Here is a 16,103-nt window from a genome sequence, read left to right as displayed (position 1 = left end):
ACTAGTTTATTTCCTTTAATTGTTTTTATTGTGTCTTTCTTTTACTGTACTACTTATTTCTTCCCCTTGTTTTATTATTATTCATATACTTTTATTTAATTTGCTGTGAATTTTCTTTTATACTGCTTTTGTTTCCTTGTGTTGTAATTGTATACCTTTTTCTTTTATCTGTTTTGGAAAGCACTTTGTACTCTTTGCTTGAAAGGTGCAATATAAAAAAAATGTATTATTATTAGTCTATTGATTTACAGTAGCTGTGTCAAATGCCTTGTTTAATTTAATCCATTTAATTCATATCCATTCTTAGCATCTAGGGTACACAAAACACCTATTGCCAACGTTAAAAGCTCAACAGCGGCCTCTAGAGCAATGGAAAAATGTAGTAGAGAGGAAAAGGAGTCTTTTCTGAAGTGCTCCAATTCCTTTTCCAGCAAAACACTTCAAAGTTGGAATAGTGTTCTTCAGATTAAAAGCCTCACCTTTTTTCCTCCATACATAGCGCTGATCATTACGGTTATACATGATCCACATTTCATGGTAAAATAAATGAATGTTTTTTATATTCATGAATTTCAAACAAAATAAAACAGAAATACTGCCACACGGTGGCCATTTTTAGTAAGCCATCTTTGTTCAAGTGAAAGCTTTGTCAAATTATTCAGTGAATACCCAGTGGAGCTAAGGAATCAACACACCTTGCTTCCAAGTCAGGAAATTTGCTGTGGATTTAAAGGTAATGGCAAAAACCAAGGACACCCCACAGCTCTAAATGTCTGGCAGGGACACATTCACTGTAGACCATCGTTAGCACTGTAATAACGAAAGTAAACAGGCCCAGACACGGGAAAGAATCTACATCCATCTTTTATTGACAGTGACTGAAGAATGAAAATGAACAAAGTAGCCAGCTGATTGGACAAAACCGCTCCGGGGCCTGCCCCCTTCTCCACAGCAACATCAACTCCGCCCATCCCCACTGGGGTTTGAAGGACGGAGCATCATAAGCAGAAGGAAGCAGGAGATTTCTGGGCCACTACAGCCAATCGGCTGACAGGACCAGAAACCCCGGATCCTCCCCATTGGTCCAGAGGGAGCTGCTCAAGCCTCTCTCTGACGCCAAGGGTGGAGCTGGTTTGTACTCTCAGCATTTTGTGTGGCTAGTCAATTAACCAAAGAGAAAAGGACAAGCAACATCACTGTTGAAAAGATTTTTTTAAAAATCTAACACAATGAGAGGGGAAAAAACAATAACAGGCCAATCTGTTCACATAGTCCATTAATTTAAGCATCATTAAATACCCCCCCCCCCCTCCCCCAACATCATCAATCCATCATCAATTATTCAGAAGCCCCCTTTTTTGTCATTGGCAATGGTCACTGTCTCTCCGTAAAGAAGCAATTCTTCTTTGGGGGGCTACTACCATTCACAGGCAAATTAGGTATCCGAATACACAACAGACATTCTAACAACCTTGCAAAAAAAAAAAAAAAAACACTTGAGGAAAATCTTGGGACACCCCCCTTTTATTTTAAGTGCCAACACATCCTGGCAGAATGTTGCTAACTTGCAAGCACCGTTAAAGTGGGGGGTCTCAAAACTGATGCCAATTTAAAGAACATTTCCAAAAAAACATGTACACAGGCCACACCGGTAGGGAAACCATTTTTCACTACAGATCACCATGTCTGTTCCAGTTCCCAAAACAGACAAACCCTTTTTGAAATATGCGATCATACAGAGATGACTTTCTGATAATGTTTTTTTTTCTTCCTTTTTGATATATATTTTTTTCTTTACTGTTGCACCAATTTGAAAACACATTCATAGCAAATTTCCCTCAAATCTCACAGATGAGTCAAATTTGCTTTTTAAAGATGAAAGATGGATTTTTTTTTTTCATTTTTTTATATCTATTGTGTATGAAGCGGACTTGTGGAAGTATGGAATGTTTATTTCCCTTGTACAAAATCAATTCCGTTTCCCTCTGTTGAAGACCAATCGAGCTCCATCGAATATCACTTTACACTGGTCAATTCTGGCCTACTCACAGCCTGGGAGAGAAGTGGAGCTTTTTTATTTAAAAAAAGAGGAAAAAAAGGCCATCAAACGAGAGACGCGGCGAGATGACGAAACGGAAGGGGAAGCTAACGCAAGCGGCCTGCCGTCCATCCCCCCTCCCACTGAGAGGAAAGGAAAGGATTTTTTGGTCTGATGCTCTCAACCCTGCGGCTGAACAGGGAGGAGAAATGGACGGCAGAGAGGAGGGGGGAGGAAAAAAGAGGGGATGGGGGGATGAGTGGGGTGGGGTGGAAAGGCAGAGAGGAGGGGAAGAAAGAGGGGGATGGGTGGGAGGGGGGAATGCACTCACACGAACCACACACACCTGCTCAACTATAAGCAGGGAGAAGGACAGGACAAGGCAGGGAAAGAAAAAGACAGCAGAGAAACGAGCGAAGGGTAGGAGGGGGCATTAGGGGGGAGGAAGAGGAGAAGGCGTTAGGGGGGAGGAGGAGGAAGAGGAGGAGGGCTCAGCGAAGCCCGGCGGCGGAGCCTCAGGTGAGCGGGGTGGGGGGCTGCGTTTCCGTGGGGCTGGGCACGCCGGTGCTGTTGGCGGCGTTGTTGTTGCCGCCGCCGCCCTCCTGGCCGCAGCCGCTGACGGAGCCGCGCGGCGGGACCTCGATGATGCGCGGCTTGTCGATGATGCGCGCGCAGCGGCTGCCCTTCTCCACGATGCCGATGATCCAGGCCTGCTGGCCCTCCCCGGCCCCGCCCTCCGGCCCCACCCCGCCCAGCCGGCTGGACTTCATCTCCGCGCAGAAGCGCGCGGCCTGCTCCCGAGGCAAGCAGATCAGCAGCCCGCCTGAGAGAGAGAGAGAGAGACACAGAGAGAGACAGAGAGAGAGAGAGAGAGAGGGAGAGAGAGAGAGGGGGGGAGGGGAGAGAGGAGAGAGAGAGAGAGGAGGAGGAGAGAGGGGAGAGAGAGAGAGAGAGAGGAGGAGAGAGAGGGGAGGGAGAGAGAGAGGGGGAGAGAGGGAGGGAGAGAGAGAGGAGAGGGAGAGAGGAGAGAGGAGAGAGGGGGAGAGAGGAGAGAGAGGAGAGAGGAGAGAGGGAGGGAGAGAGAGAGGAGAGGAGAGGAGAGAGGAGAGAGAGAGAGAGGGGGGGAGAGAGTGAGAGAGACAGAGAGAGAGCGAGAGAGAGTGAGAGAGAGCGGGAGAGAGAGTGAGAGAGACAGAGAGTGAGAGAGAGCAGGAGAGAGAGAGAGAGAGTGAGAGAGAGCGAGAGAGAGTGAGAGAGAGCGAGAGAGCGTGTGAACAGTAATCTGGGGAGGGTTTTTTGCAGTATAAACGCCCGAATGCTTACATACGTGCGCTAGCATACACGCGCTAGCATACGCGCGCTAGCGTACGCGAGCGCAGGGCTGGAGCCCTTACCGGAGGTTTCCGAGGACGTGCCCTGCAGCAGGCCGAACAGGTTCCCGCAGGCCTTGCTGATGGCGGTCATCTTGGCCAGGATGGGCAGGTTGTGGATGACGAAGGCCACGTCGCTCCGCTGCTGCTGGGCCAGGTTGCGGGCGTGGCCCAGGATGCCGAAGCCCGTGATGTCCGTCGCGGCGTGGGCGTTGAAGGTGTGCATGAGGGCGGCAGCTGGGGGTGGGGGGGACAAGGGGAAGTAAGAGGATTTATTTTCTAAATTTTAGGACCTGGGAATGAACACCTCTCCCCAGCCCACATATTGCTTTGCAACAGTTAAGGGTGCATATGCAGGTTAGTTATCGTGATGCGTTTTACAGGTAAGGGTGTGACTGTTACCTGTCCTGGGTTTAGGGTAAGGGAGTGAGTGTGTTACCTGTCCTGGGTTTAGGGTAAGGGAGTGAGTGTGTTACCTGTCCTGGGTTTAGGGTAAGGGAGTGAGTGTGTTACCTGTCCTGGGTTTAGGGTAAGGGAGTGAGTGTGTTACCTGTCCTGGGTTTAGGGTAAGGGTGAGTGTGTTACCTGTCTGGGTTTAGGGTAAGGATGGAGTGTGTTACCTGTCCTGGGTTTAGGGTAAGGGAGAGTGAGTGGTACCTGTCCTGGGTTAGGGTAAGGGAGTGGGTGTGTTACTGTCCTGGGTGTAGGGTAAGGGAGTGAGTGTGTGTTACCTGTCCTGGGTTTAGGGTAAGGAGTGAGTGTGTTACCTGTCCTGGGTTTAGGGTAAGGGGTGAGTGTGTTACCTGTCCTGGGTTTAGGGTAAGGAGTGAGTGTGTTGCCTGTCCTGGGTTTAGGGTAAGGGAGTGAGTGTGTTACCTGTCCTGGGTTTAGGGTAAGGGAGTGGGTGTGTTACCTGTCCTGGGTTTAGGGTAAGGGAGTGAGTGTGTGTTACCTGTCCTGGGTTTAGGGTAAGGGAGTGAGTGTGTTACCTGTCCTGGGTTTAGGGTAAGGGAGTGAGTGTTACCTGTCCTGGGCTTAGGGTAAGGGAGTGAGTGTGTTACCTGTCCTGGGTTTAGGGTAAGGGAGTGGATGTGTTACCTGTCCTGGTTGTAGGGTAAGGGAGTGAGTGTGTTACCTGTCCTGGGTTTAGGGTAAGGGAGTGGATGTGTTACCTGTCCTGGTTGTAGGGTAAGGGAGTGAGTGTGTTACCTGTCCTGGGTTCAGGGTAAGGGAGTGAGTGTGTGTTACCTGTCTTGGGTTTAGGGTAAGGGAGAGGGTGTGACTGTTACCTGTCCTATTCAGCGTGGCCATATTCAGCATGGCTTCCTGATATGCCTGCTCGACCTCCTCCTTCGACACCACCAGCTTGATTTTATTCCATTTATCAGGCTAAACAGAGAGAGAAAAAAATATTTGACATGTGTTGTTATCATTGTTATTGCATTTATTAATTCTGGACACGTAGTTAGTATTTGTTGTTGTAGAAACGCATAAAAAAACATCAGCCCATTGACAGCTGAACCTCTAAATCATTTGCGTAATTAGTGATAATAATTCTTCAACGCTCACATTGTCCAGCCACTGATGGGCGTTGACCGCCACTTGAGTTCCCAGTGGTTTGGTGAGCACCAGCACGTCACCTGGGACCGCACTGTCTGGCCTGTGAGAGAGGACAGAGAAGCATTCACAGATAACTATGAGAGGAGAGAGAGAAGCACTCAAGGATAACTATGAGAGGAGAGAGAAGCACTCAAGGATAACTATGAGAGGAGAGAGAGAAGCACTCAAGGATAACTATGAGAGGAGAGTTTCTGCAGAAGTCAACGTGCAGCTGTGCCTCTTCAGCTTCTGGGCAACAGTCATTACTATCGGCATGTGACCGTGTAACCACATGTTCCAATTTAGACCAATGGACTTCAATAGTTACACATTCATTGGGCAATAGTGTGTTTTACAACATCACTCCAAGGGCACATAGTGACCAACTGTAGCCAACATCGTTTGGAATGTGCCACTGCGCCTTTTACTCTTCTGGGTGATCTTGAATGCTTGTAAGCACGCCACATTCGCCAAGAACAGAAAACACTGTCCAATAATGACTGTCCAGCTAAGGCCCGGTACACTGTATCTTTTTAAACGTTAGCATGTATTCACCTTATTCTACACCAAGTAATATCACCCACATTATAGACAGTTACTAAACTGGCCAGCTAATTCATGAACTATGGATTCATGTGATTATGGATTAATTACATTTTAGCTAGCCACCATATCTTGTTAACTTTAGCCAAGACAAACTTCATGCTTTTTGCAACATGAGGCAAGGCAACAGGTTGGCAACAATATTGGAGCCTACATTTTGTATACTTGGTTCAACTGTACATTGGCTGGCTTGTCAAACGTTGTGTGATGACATACTTTCATGATATTAGTTAGCTACATATCATATACAATGCATCAGATGAAGAAATCTCATTCCCGTTGCTGTATGAAAGTTCAGTTACAACTGATTGGGTGTGCTTGTTGTTTACATCCTCACAGACTAAAATGTGCAAAATTTCACTACTTGGACTCAGCTCATCAAATCAACATATGTGGCTGCAGTGGATCCCTACAGATTCCACATTTTGCGTGTGTCCTGCATTTACATTTCACAAAAAAGTTCATTTTCCTACAGAGGTTTTGCAAGTCAGCAGACCCAACTCGACTTAAAAGCACGTGACCCTCGAGATCAGCACAGGCTCCTCGCATTTTCCGAAGGCAGCGCGCTCGCTCGGCGCGAAAGACGGCAGGATCCCGCGTTGATCCCATCTCTCCGTGCGTACAAGCGCGCGCACGCACGCCGCGGGCACGCACCGCCGAGGGGGCGGGGCGGGACTCACATGATGAAGTCGTTGGGCTGGCACACGACGGTGGCCACGCCCCCGATGATGATCCAGGGGTTGATGACGGTCTGCCCCCCCGTGACCGAGGTCCCGCCCTCCTCGGCAGCGTCCCGGAAGCCCTGTATCATCAGCGGCATCGCCTTCTCCCGCTCCTGAGAAAGGAACAGCGGCACTGCGTTGGGGGCGGCGGCGTAGCGTAACGGGTAAGGAGCTGGCCTCGTAACCTGAAGGTCGCAGGTTCGATTCCCGGGTAAGGCGCTGCCGTTGTACCCAAGAGCAAGGTACTCGACCTGCATTGCGTCAGCGTATATCCAGCTGTATAAATGGATGCAGTGTAAAATGCTATGTGAAAAGTTGTGTAAGTCGCTTTGGATAAGAGCGCCTGCTAAATGCCTGTAATGGGTAAATAAGAAAATAAATAAGAAAAAGCAGCATCACGTTCACTGCAAATGGGGAATTCAGAAAAGAGAAGCTCGTATATGGATATATGATATATTCCATATATGGAATTTCCTATGCCGCGGTGGCAGAGAGATTTCACTGCAGTTAGCGGCGATCCCCATGGAGGGGTTAGTACTAACTTTAAAATGTTGTTAATAATAATAATAATAATAATAATAATAATAATAATATTATTAGGTGTGCCTTTTAAACGTGTAACCACTAAGCATTAAGAAACATGCTAAACCCGAAGGAAATGATACCGTACTGTGCGGATTTGAACTGCAGAGAGAGCGAGAGAGAGGGAGGGAGAGAGCATTTGCTCACCTTGTCGTTCATCTTCTGACTGACGCTCAGCAGCATGAGCATGTTGTCGCACTCAGTGATGCCCATGGCGTACAGGTCGCTCAGGACATTGGCACAGGCAATGCGGCCCTGAGGGGGAAATGGTGGTACTTACAGAGTAGCCCATATATGCCTTATATTCTCGTGTGTGTATCTGACAGATTGTACCGCATATACCTCACAATCTGTCAGATACACACACCAGAATATACCGCATATACATCACAATCTGTCAGCTACACACACCAGAATATACTGCATATACATTACAATCTGTCAGCTACACACACCAGAATATACCGCACAATCTGTCAGATGCACACACCAAAACATACCGTATATCCCTTACAATCGGTCAGATAAATACACCAGAATATACCATAGATACCCGGACAACCTGTCAGATACACACACCAGAATGTACCATAGATACCCGACAACCTGTCAGATAAAGGCACCTTAAAGTCTCTTAAAGGCACAGATTCCACCAATGAGTAGATTTATGCAAGAATTGTGTGAAACTATCAACAAGTTGCAGCTGACTAAAGAAAACTCACCATCATGTAAGGGTCCTCCACCAGAGGGTAGAAGAAATCGGTGGTCTGGACCAAAGAGAGACCCCCATGCCTAAGAGGGATCACACACGAATCCATCCCAATACCTGTGGGAACAGTGGGTTAGTCAGTACAGCCTCGGACAGGACTGAGAACGCTCAGGCACCTACTGCAGCTGCAGATTTACAGGGCACGGCCATTTTCTCTCATCTCATCCCAGTTTTCAAGCTACTTTTCAAACCACTGCCCACAATGGTCAAATATGGACTCCATTTCTATTCGTCATTACTTTCTTTTTTTTATTTTAAAGAATTTAGTCCATAACAATTATCAAAGTAATTATTTGCTTTTCGCCTTCACATTTTCAATGCAAATTTAAACACATTTATGATGCAAAAATATTTTTCCAATATTCAAGCCTTGGTAACATTTCTCATTTACAAAAATATTCACCCACAATACTTTGTAGATGAGCCTTCGGGAGCAACTGCAGGTCTGAGCCTTGTGCCCTACATGTCTGTATGAGCACTGCATATTTTGAGTTTGCAATTTTTGCCCACAATTCCAGGAAAATTTGTACCAACTGTGAAGCAAGACAAACAGCATTGGCAGGCAGGTTGCTTCACAGACCAGTGGGAATTAAGTGTGGGGTTTGGCAGGCTAATTCCAGACTACTGACCTTCTGGATATTAACGCAATACCTATATAGTTTTCGTTTTGGGCTTCGGGTCATTGTTCAGTTGAAACACAAATGTTTGCTGTAAACACAGAGCTCTTGATGACTGAAGAGTCTCTCCTTGGCGACGGAACACCTCCGTAGTATTCTTTTTGTGCGTAGCGTTCTGCTGCTGCCGCGTTCGTTTCCATCTCCCTACAGGTGAAGTTAATGACGTCGCAGGCCCGTTGAGGAAATCCCGATTTGAAAATGCGCTGGGGGGGGGGGGGGGGGGGGGCCACGCCATCGCCTGGCAACCGGGCCGAGGGATGCCTGTTGCTGCGGACGCCGGAACCGTCACAGGGCAGCGCTATTAAAAAGATGCAGGACTGCATACTGACTGACAATGCGCATATTTTTCCATTAGACCTCAGTCTATCGTTTATAGTCCACAGTCCGCTGTCCTGCTGTCTACCAATCCTTACAACACCATCACCTTTAACGTGACTGTAACATCGCCAGTGCTGCCTGCACTACTTCTTAGTTACAGAAAATTATTTTAGATAAGAGCACAGGCTGTAAGGTAGTCAGCAATTACTCCATTTTCTACCGCGGAACGTCTAAGAGGGATTGGGGAATGGACTTTTGATATATATGCTTAGAACATCTTTAAGACATATAGATCCAACCCCCTGCTCTGCTGTATAATAAATGCCTGCTTGCCTTTTATATATCAATTTGTGCGCAGCTGGGTCCTTCTTTCAGGTTGTGGTTATCACTGAGGTGGCCTTGTGTTGCGTTCATTAGAGTACACCTGGTTATTGTAACGCAGGTGGATTGTGGGTCATAACCGAAGATATTTTTGTAGAAAAAGTCACAAATCTGTAAATGGTTTCACAAATCAGTAATAGCTCTTTATCAGCTATTGCAAGGCTGCTGAACCCTGTTCCTGGAGATCTACAGTCCTGTAGGTTTTCGTTTCAACCCTAATTTTACACACCCGATTCTACTAATCAGAACCACAATGAAATCTCTAGCTGTTGAAAGAGGTGTGCTTTGTTAGAGTTGAAGTGAAAGCCAAAAGGACGACAGATCTCCAGGCACAGCGTCGGGCAGCCCTGAGTTATTCGACATCGGCCAACATTTCAATATCGCGCATCCCAACTCGCGTTCTCAAAAAGCAAAAAAAAAAAACATCAGTGAAAGGCAAGCAGCAGCCTGCTACCTCTGAAACATGCTTCCATCAACTTCCTCTTCCGTGGAGGCTACGCTCTTCCGACAACCGCCGTCGCTGTCAGACCGGCTCATTTTCACGCCTTTCTTGCTCAACGGGCATGTCCTCTTTTTAGCAACGCTACGCACGCATGTCGACAACAAGCGTGTCGTTAGGCCTCTTCCTGCAAAGTAACTGTCCATTTTGTGTTTCCCTGCATGCAGGCCACAGTGCCACGTAAAAGTATTTGTTCTCTGCCTGATTTCCTCTATTATTGCATATTTGTCACACTGAACGGTTTCAGATCTATAATATTAGACAAAGGGAAATGGAGTCAACACAAAACACGTTCTTGAAATTATTATTTAATTTATTTAATGAAAAAAAAAATGAAATAAACACGTCACCCATGTGAAGAAGTCATTGCCCCCTCAGTTACTCAACCAATTAACCAAATTTAACTGATAATTAGATTCAGCTGATTGAACACAGCCAGACTTGATTGCAGCCATATTTAAACCTCATCACAAAGTTTCTACAAGTACAATATGCCATGATCAAAGGAAATTCCAGAAGAGATGAGGAAAAAAAGTCTTCTTTAAAAAATATATCAGTCTGGAAAAGGTTACAAACTATTTCTTAGGTTCTGGGACTCCACCGAATCACAGAGATAGACATAATCTCCAAATGGAGAACACTTGTAACAGTGGTGAATCTTCCCAGGAGGGGCCAGCCAGCCAAAATTTCTCTAAGGGCACAGTGACAACTCCTCCAAGAAGTCACAAATGATCCCAGAACATCCACAGAACCACAGGCCTCTGTAGCATCAGCGAAGGTGTGTTCATGACTCCACAATAAGAAAGCAACTGGGGAAAAATAGGATTCAAAACCACTGCTAACCAAGAGAAGCATCAATGCTCATCTCGCATTTGCAAAAAGAAGAAAAAAAAAAGCTTCCTGGATGATCCCCATTTCTTTTTGGATAATGTTCTATGCACACATGAGTCAGAAGTGGACAACAGAGGTCCTATTATGTCTGGCATAAATCAACTGCATTTCATAGTAAGAACATCAACATCAACCAACAGTCAAACATGAGGTGGTAATGTGATGGTGTTGGGATGCTTTGCTGCCTCGGGACCTGGATGACTTGCCATTATTGAAGCAACAACGAATTCCATCTGTACCAGAACATTCTTAGTCATTCTGTCCAGTCATCTGTCCATGGGCTGAGGCTGAAGTGTAATTGGGTTATGCAGCCAGACAATGATCCAAAACACAAAAGCAAGTCCACATCTGAACCAAATGAAAAGAAACCAAATTAAAGATCTGGAGTGGCCCAGACAAAGTCCTGACTTGAACTTGAAAAAAAAAACTTGAACCCAATAAAGATGCTGTGACAGGACCTGAAACAAGCAGTTAACCAATACCAATCTTTCTGAACTGAAGCAGTTCTGCAAAAAAAGATTGGGCTACAATTCTTCAACAGCAATGTGAAAGACATATCAAATCATAGGAATCGACTGGTTGCAATCATTGCTGCTAATGATGGTGCAACCAGTTAAGTTTAATGGGTAATATGGGTGTTTGATAACTTGTTTCATTAAATAAATGAATTTTTAATTTAAAAAATGTATTGTGTCTTAACTCAGGTTCCCTCTCTCTAATATTACATTTTGTCTGTATTTTTGTTAACTCTATACTGATGTAAACTCATCTTTCACTTATCTGCAATAATTCTTTTGTCCTTGGATTATTTTAGCGATAATTCTTTATTCTCAATTTATTTTTATTTTTAAAATGAGAGAAAGTGTAGTTAATGCAATCACTAAAACAACTTTTTGGGATAGCTGAGGTTTCCTGGTGACATGGACTTCTTGCTTATCCATGATGACATAGCAGAAATTAAGAGTTGTGCTTAATACTACCTGCACTATCCTTTGGGCTTTTAGTATTTTTCCATCACAGTAAGCTAGCTTGGCTCTGTTGATGGCAGCTTGAAAACTGTGAATAAGAAAAAGACAATTACAGGCAAAGCTGCTGATGGCAACTAACCTATGATCAGAATAAAAGAAGCAGTTCCTTTGCTTACTAGCTGTGCTACAACAGTACCAGTATTCCACCCCTCTGGCAAGACAGCATTTCCTTCATTTGCATGAAATTTTATTTGTGGTAACTGGGCTAGTCAGGCTAATTTGCATTTTGTAGAGATGGTGAGCTAAGCTAGCTTACAGTGTTGGAAAAATGTTAAAAGCTCGAAGGAGACTGTACGTAGCATTAGCACAACTCTTCATTTCTGCTATATCATCATGGATAAGCATTAGTCCACATGCAAGCAGGAAACTTGAACTATCAAATAAAACAAAGGTAAATTATTGCTAACAAGCAATAAACATATTCTGTGCTCTCTACTGGCATTCTTCCTGAGAACAATGCCATTGTTCAATGTCAATCCATCAGGCACTGCTATACTGCAAAGACAGGTATATTGTACATAAAACACTGACATCTTTAGAGGTCAGTCATTAATGACCAAATTGATGGATAATTTAATGGGCTCAATGCAGACTGAATTAATTACGTATCGGTTATGTCTACAGTATTCACAAAAAAACAAAGAGCTAGCCCTTCTCAGTGATTCATTCTGGCAGGACAGTTCCAGTTCTATCAAGTCTACCCAGCTATATAACAAGCAGTCCTATGCTGCAACAGCTAAATGACTCAGCAGACTGGCTACAGCAGACTTGGTAGCATAATGTCAAAAGGTCTGTTGTTCCAGGGTTTGCATAGCAGTGCCTGTTCATCAGCCAAATGCCATGGCAGTGAATCACAAAATACATAGCCAAGGCAATAAAGGAGTCTCCACTTTACCAGAGGGCAAAATCTATTGGTACTTCCAGCCAATGCAGGCTCATAAGGCGGAGTGGTTATACATTAACAAAGCTACCAGTTGTGACTCGAGCCAAAGGGCCAAAGTGTAAAAAAAACACACACAATGGGGCCAAACTAAGCTAAACTGACTGTGCTGTTACCCTTCCACTGCATGTGAACGCTGAGGTTTGCTGTCCTCTACCATGTTGTTGGGGTGCTGTCACCCCAACATCGGTTTCATGGTTGTGTGCACCCCATTTCCACAAATCTTTTACACATGCTGCCAAAGAATAGCACAATGGGTCATCGCTGTTCTACACTCAGGCTTCCATACTGTATGTGCGAAATAACAATAATCACCTGTTCCTAACTCATTTGCATTTCTGTTCTCTTAGCTGACTAATTCAGTACAAGGATATTTTTTTTAAAAAGCAAAGTGTCTATAAAATGTCACAGAATAAAAATAGATAATTATTTCATTATTTCAAGTGCAAACTCATCTTTACAATGACTTGAAAGAAGAACATTTGATGCTTAACATTTGAATTAGGAGGGATAGTACAGTTTCTTATGTTTATTGATATAATCATTTTGTGTGATTAAGGTTTAGACCTGTGGACTTTTTTGGCTAGTATGGGGGCATGCATTTGTGGTTTAAAGCAAGAAAACACTTCTAGTAACTACAAAGCAGCATGTACAGCAAGTTATGTTTCCACAGGCTATACAAACACATTCATTTTACAGCATTTTACAGCATTTATTCACAATTATAAACATAAGTATCCAATATTATATTCCGCTGGTACTTTGAGTAAAGTGGTTGCATGTGCCAGAGGTTCCATAGTTCCAACCAATCTTTTTTTTTTTTTTTTAAATATATAAGCTATATGCACACATACAACCTCTGGAGGCATTACACTGTGCTACAAGCAGCTTTGGAGTTACCTGATCAAATGTACTTTCTTGCATCAAACCACAAACTAACGAATGCCCCCCTACACGAGCCATTCTAAAGCCAGAAACTTTGCCATCTAAAATTTCCTTCAAAAACTTCCTGGACCGAGGTAAAATAAAGCTAAACAAACACACACGCACATGAACTGTTCCTTTAAGAGGTATGCGTAGAAACACGTTTTAATCAAACGTTTTCAGAAATCTTCAACCAAAGTTTTTGTATATTTAAATTAGTTTACTGAAAAAAATGTAAATGTTGCTCTGTGAAAATGTTGCTAAACAGTCAAGTCTAACATTTCGGCAACAAAATGGCGTATGGAAGCACGGCCTCGACATTTGACAAGCAAGGAACATTATTGATTGACAAATGCGTAACGTTAGTTAAGCAGTGATCACGTTTTCACTGTCGATCTGTGCACGGTTACTGCCTGGAAACCAAAACACAATACACATCCGGAATGAATAGCTAGCTAGCAAGCAAAGTAAAGTCGATACACAGCCAAGTACGCGCTCTCGCATTGTGCTAAGAGAGGCAACGGTGCTTTCCCGTTTTGAATGAATCCCCCAACGTGCCTACTGCCTACAAAATATTGATTTTACCACTGCGTCCACATGTTGCGTAACGTTATTGGTTTTGGCGATTTGTTCCTAATAACCAAAAATACAAGCTAATTAGCAACACGTAATTGCTAGCGACTGTAATTGCATGGACTGTCTCGTTCTCGGATTACGCTAGCTAGCTAGCTAGCTGATCAGACAATTCCCCGCGTTTTACTTCAAACAATTCGACCCTTGTGACTTGCCATGTAAGATAACTGAGCGAACATACGCCATCTCAATTAAAATGCAAATACGCACCCGGCAACGCATATAGATTACTGTTTGCAAGACACAATTTAACTACTATTAAGACAGCTAACGCTATCTATCTAGACAGACTACCTAAGTTTACAAGTGGGCATGAACGTTGTTATAAAAAAAAGTTACGAAATGGGTTATTTTTTATACGTATCAACTACCTAGCCTACTAGTTGCATGAACCTCACGAAACGGTTCTATAAAAAACATGAAATGCACGGTTATTGGCTAGACTAATGGAACAGATACATGACATGAGTATGGCCAATTTTCTTAGCATATGTCAAAGCGCTGATACCTTTGGTAACGTTGGCTAGCTACATATTCCACCACCTAGCCAGTATTAACTTGCTAGCTATATCAGAGCCCACGAAGTCTGGAACTGACACGTTAGTTGACATTCAAAAATGATCACCTGTCAAATCATACAACAATAGGACTAGGAGCAGGTACTTTGAATACACTATGGCGTAAAACTGAAAACGCGCGACTCCTTACCTAGCCGGGGGCCGTGCGGAACCGGGGCAAGTTGCCCATATTCAGAGGCCTCGTCTCCACCAACTGTGCCAGTGCCCCCGTCTTCCCCCGTCACCGGCGCCGGGCGATCAGGCTCCAGTCCCTGCAGGAGTTTGAGCAGAGTCTCCTGAGGGACCTTACAGCCTCATCCCTTCATATCAGAGAAGGCCGTAAGACGAAACCCACGGTCTAGGCCATGATCCTCCGGCCGAAATGTTTGATAGCCAACGGGGAACTGCGCTCCGAGCCCAGCCGCGGAGCCAGTGTCGGCTGGAGAGGTCGTTGATTCCGCAGCGGACATGTCACTTATTTAAATATAGTTTTTTGTGTTTGTCATTCAGATGCTGTCATCTGCATTTACCACAGGCTACTTCCGACTACAGGTTTGAATGAAATGACTAGCAAGACAGTATTTGTTATCTGTAATTCAATGCTCGGAAAAAGAGGCGGAAAACTGCCAGTGTTTCAACCATTATTTTCTATTGGAGGAGTGTACGGAATTCTGCTTCATGAGTAAATTATAGTAATTCGGTAATGCTCAATTTTTCAAACAAGATATAATCTTTTTTAAAATTTTTTTTACTAATTACTCTTAAACAGTTGACAAAAAATAAAACGGTTGCGGTTTAACATTTTAATTCTTAGCGCCGCGATTTACGTGTACACCCTTCTGTTTTTAATTTGGTACCTCCCATTGCGCCTGCGCAGTTACGTAGCTAGCGCAAATTTACAAATACACGGATTTGAAAAACTTCACAGGCCCTAGGGAACAAAAAACAAACAAAAAAAAACTGCAGTACAGCTACAAACTTAAGGGACTGTTTTTTGTGTCTATTTTGCTTCATGGCATTTTTAGGAAGGCATAAATGTAACACTTGATAAATGTAACACGGCTGGTTTGTTTCACCGGACCTTGCCGGTTTACTAAAGGTCGTGGCAGTAGCCTGCGCTCTCGGGTATTCCAGTAGGCCTGCGCCAATCGTTTTCCGGTAGATCCTGGTTCAACAGTATTTCATCTTCACAATTTTAGATGTCCAGTAGTTACTGGTCTCTCATAGAGAGGAGAATCGCCATAAATGTAACGTTTGATAAATGTTGCACGGTCAATAATTGTGATGGCATACAGCCAAGTTACGTTGGAACAGGGTGAGAATGTCCATAAATTAATGTTTTTAAGGGCTGGGAGTCTGTGACTGTTGCGGTTATTTCTGTGGGGAACCCTGAAAAGTGCCAACCTTTTGGTGCTGTATAGGCATGGGGCATGCTTGGCGTAACTTGGCTGGATGGCATACCTGCCATCCCAATAAGTTGCTTGTCAATGTTTATGCAGTGTTTCTTTTCATAAGTAAAGCCCCGCACTTGTCTGTTCTGGTCTTTTCTTGTCACTTATGATGTTGTCTTGT

The 16,103-nt window shown here is 44.3% G+C and overlaps 1 protein-coding gene across 1 annotated transcript; it reads right to left on the bottom strand.

Moving 5' to 3' along the window:
• Positions 1 to 846: 846 nt before the first annotated feature.
• Positions 847 to 15,151, bottom strand: sephs3 (selenophosphate synthetase 3). The gene is made up of 8 exons (XM_064305828.1): positions 14,683 to 15,151; positions 7,637 to 7,740; positions 7,062 to 7,169; positions 6,291 to 6,445; positions 4,978 to 5,068; positions 4,698 to 4,797; positions 3,433 to 3,645; positions 847 to 2,861 (listed from the first exon to the last, which is right to left on the bottom strand). The coding sequence occupies exons 2-8, from the start codon at positions 7,730 to 7,732 to the stop codon at positions 2,554 to 2,556; spliced, it is 1,071 nt and encodes a 356-aa protein (XP_064161898.1). The 5' UTR covers positions 7,733 to 7,740; positions 14,683 to 15,151; the 3' UTR covers positions 847 to 2,553.
• Positions 15,152 to 16,103: the final 952 nt, after the last annotated feature.

This window comes from Anguilla rostrata, chromosome 13, assembly GCF_018555375.3.
Source record: "Anguilla rostrata isolate EN2019 chromosome 13, ASM1855537v3, whole genome shotgun sequence".
In the NCBI taxonomy this organism is placed as follows: domain Eukaryota; kingdom Metazoa; phylum Chordata; class Actinopteri; order Anguilliformes; family Anguillidae; genus Anguilla; species Anguilla rostrata.
This window is presented reverse-complemented; position numbering and strand designations above follow the sequence as displayed.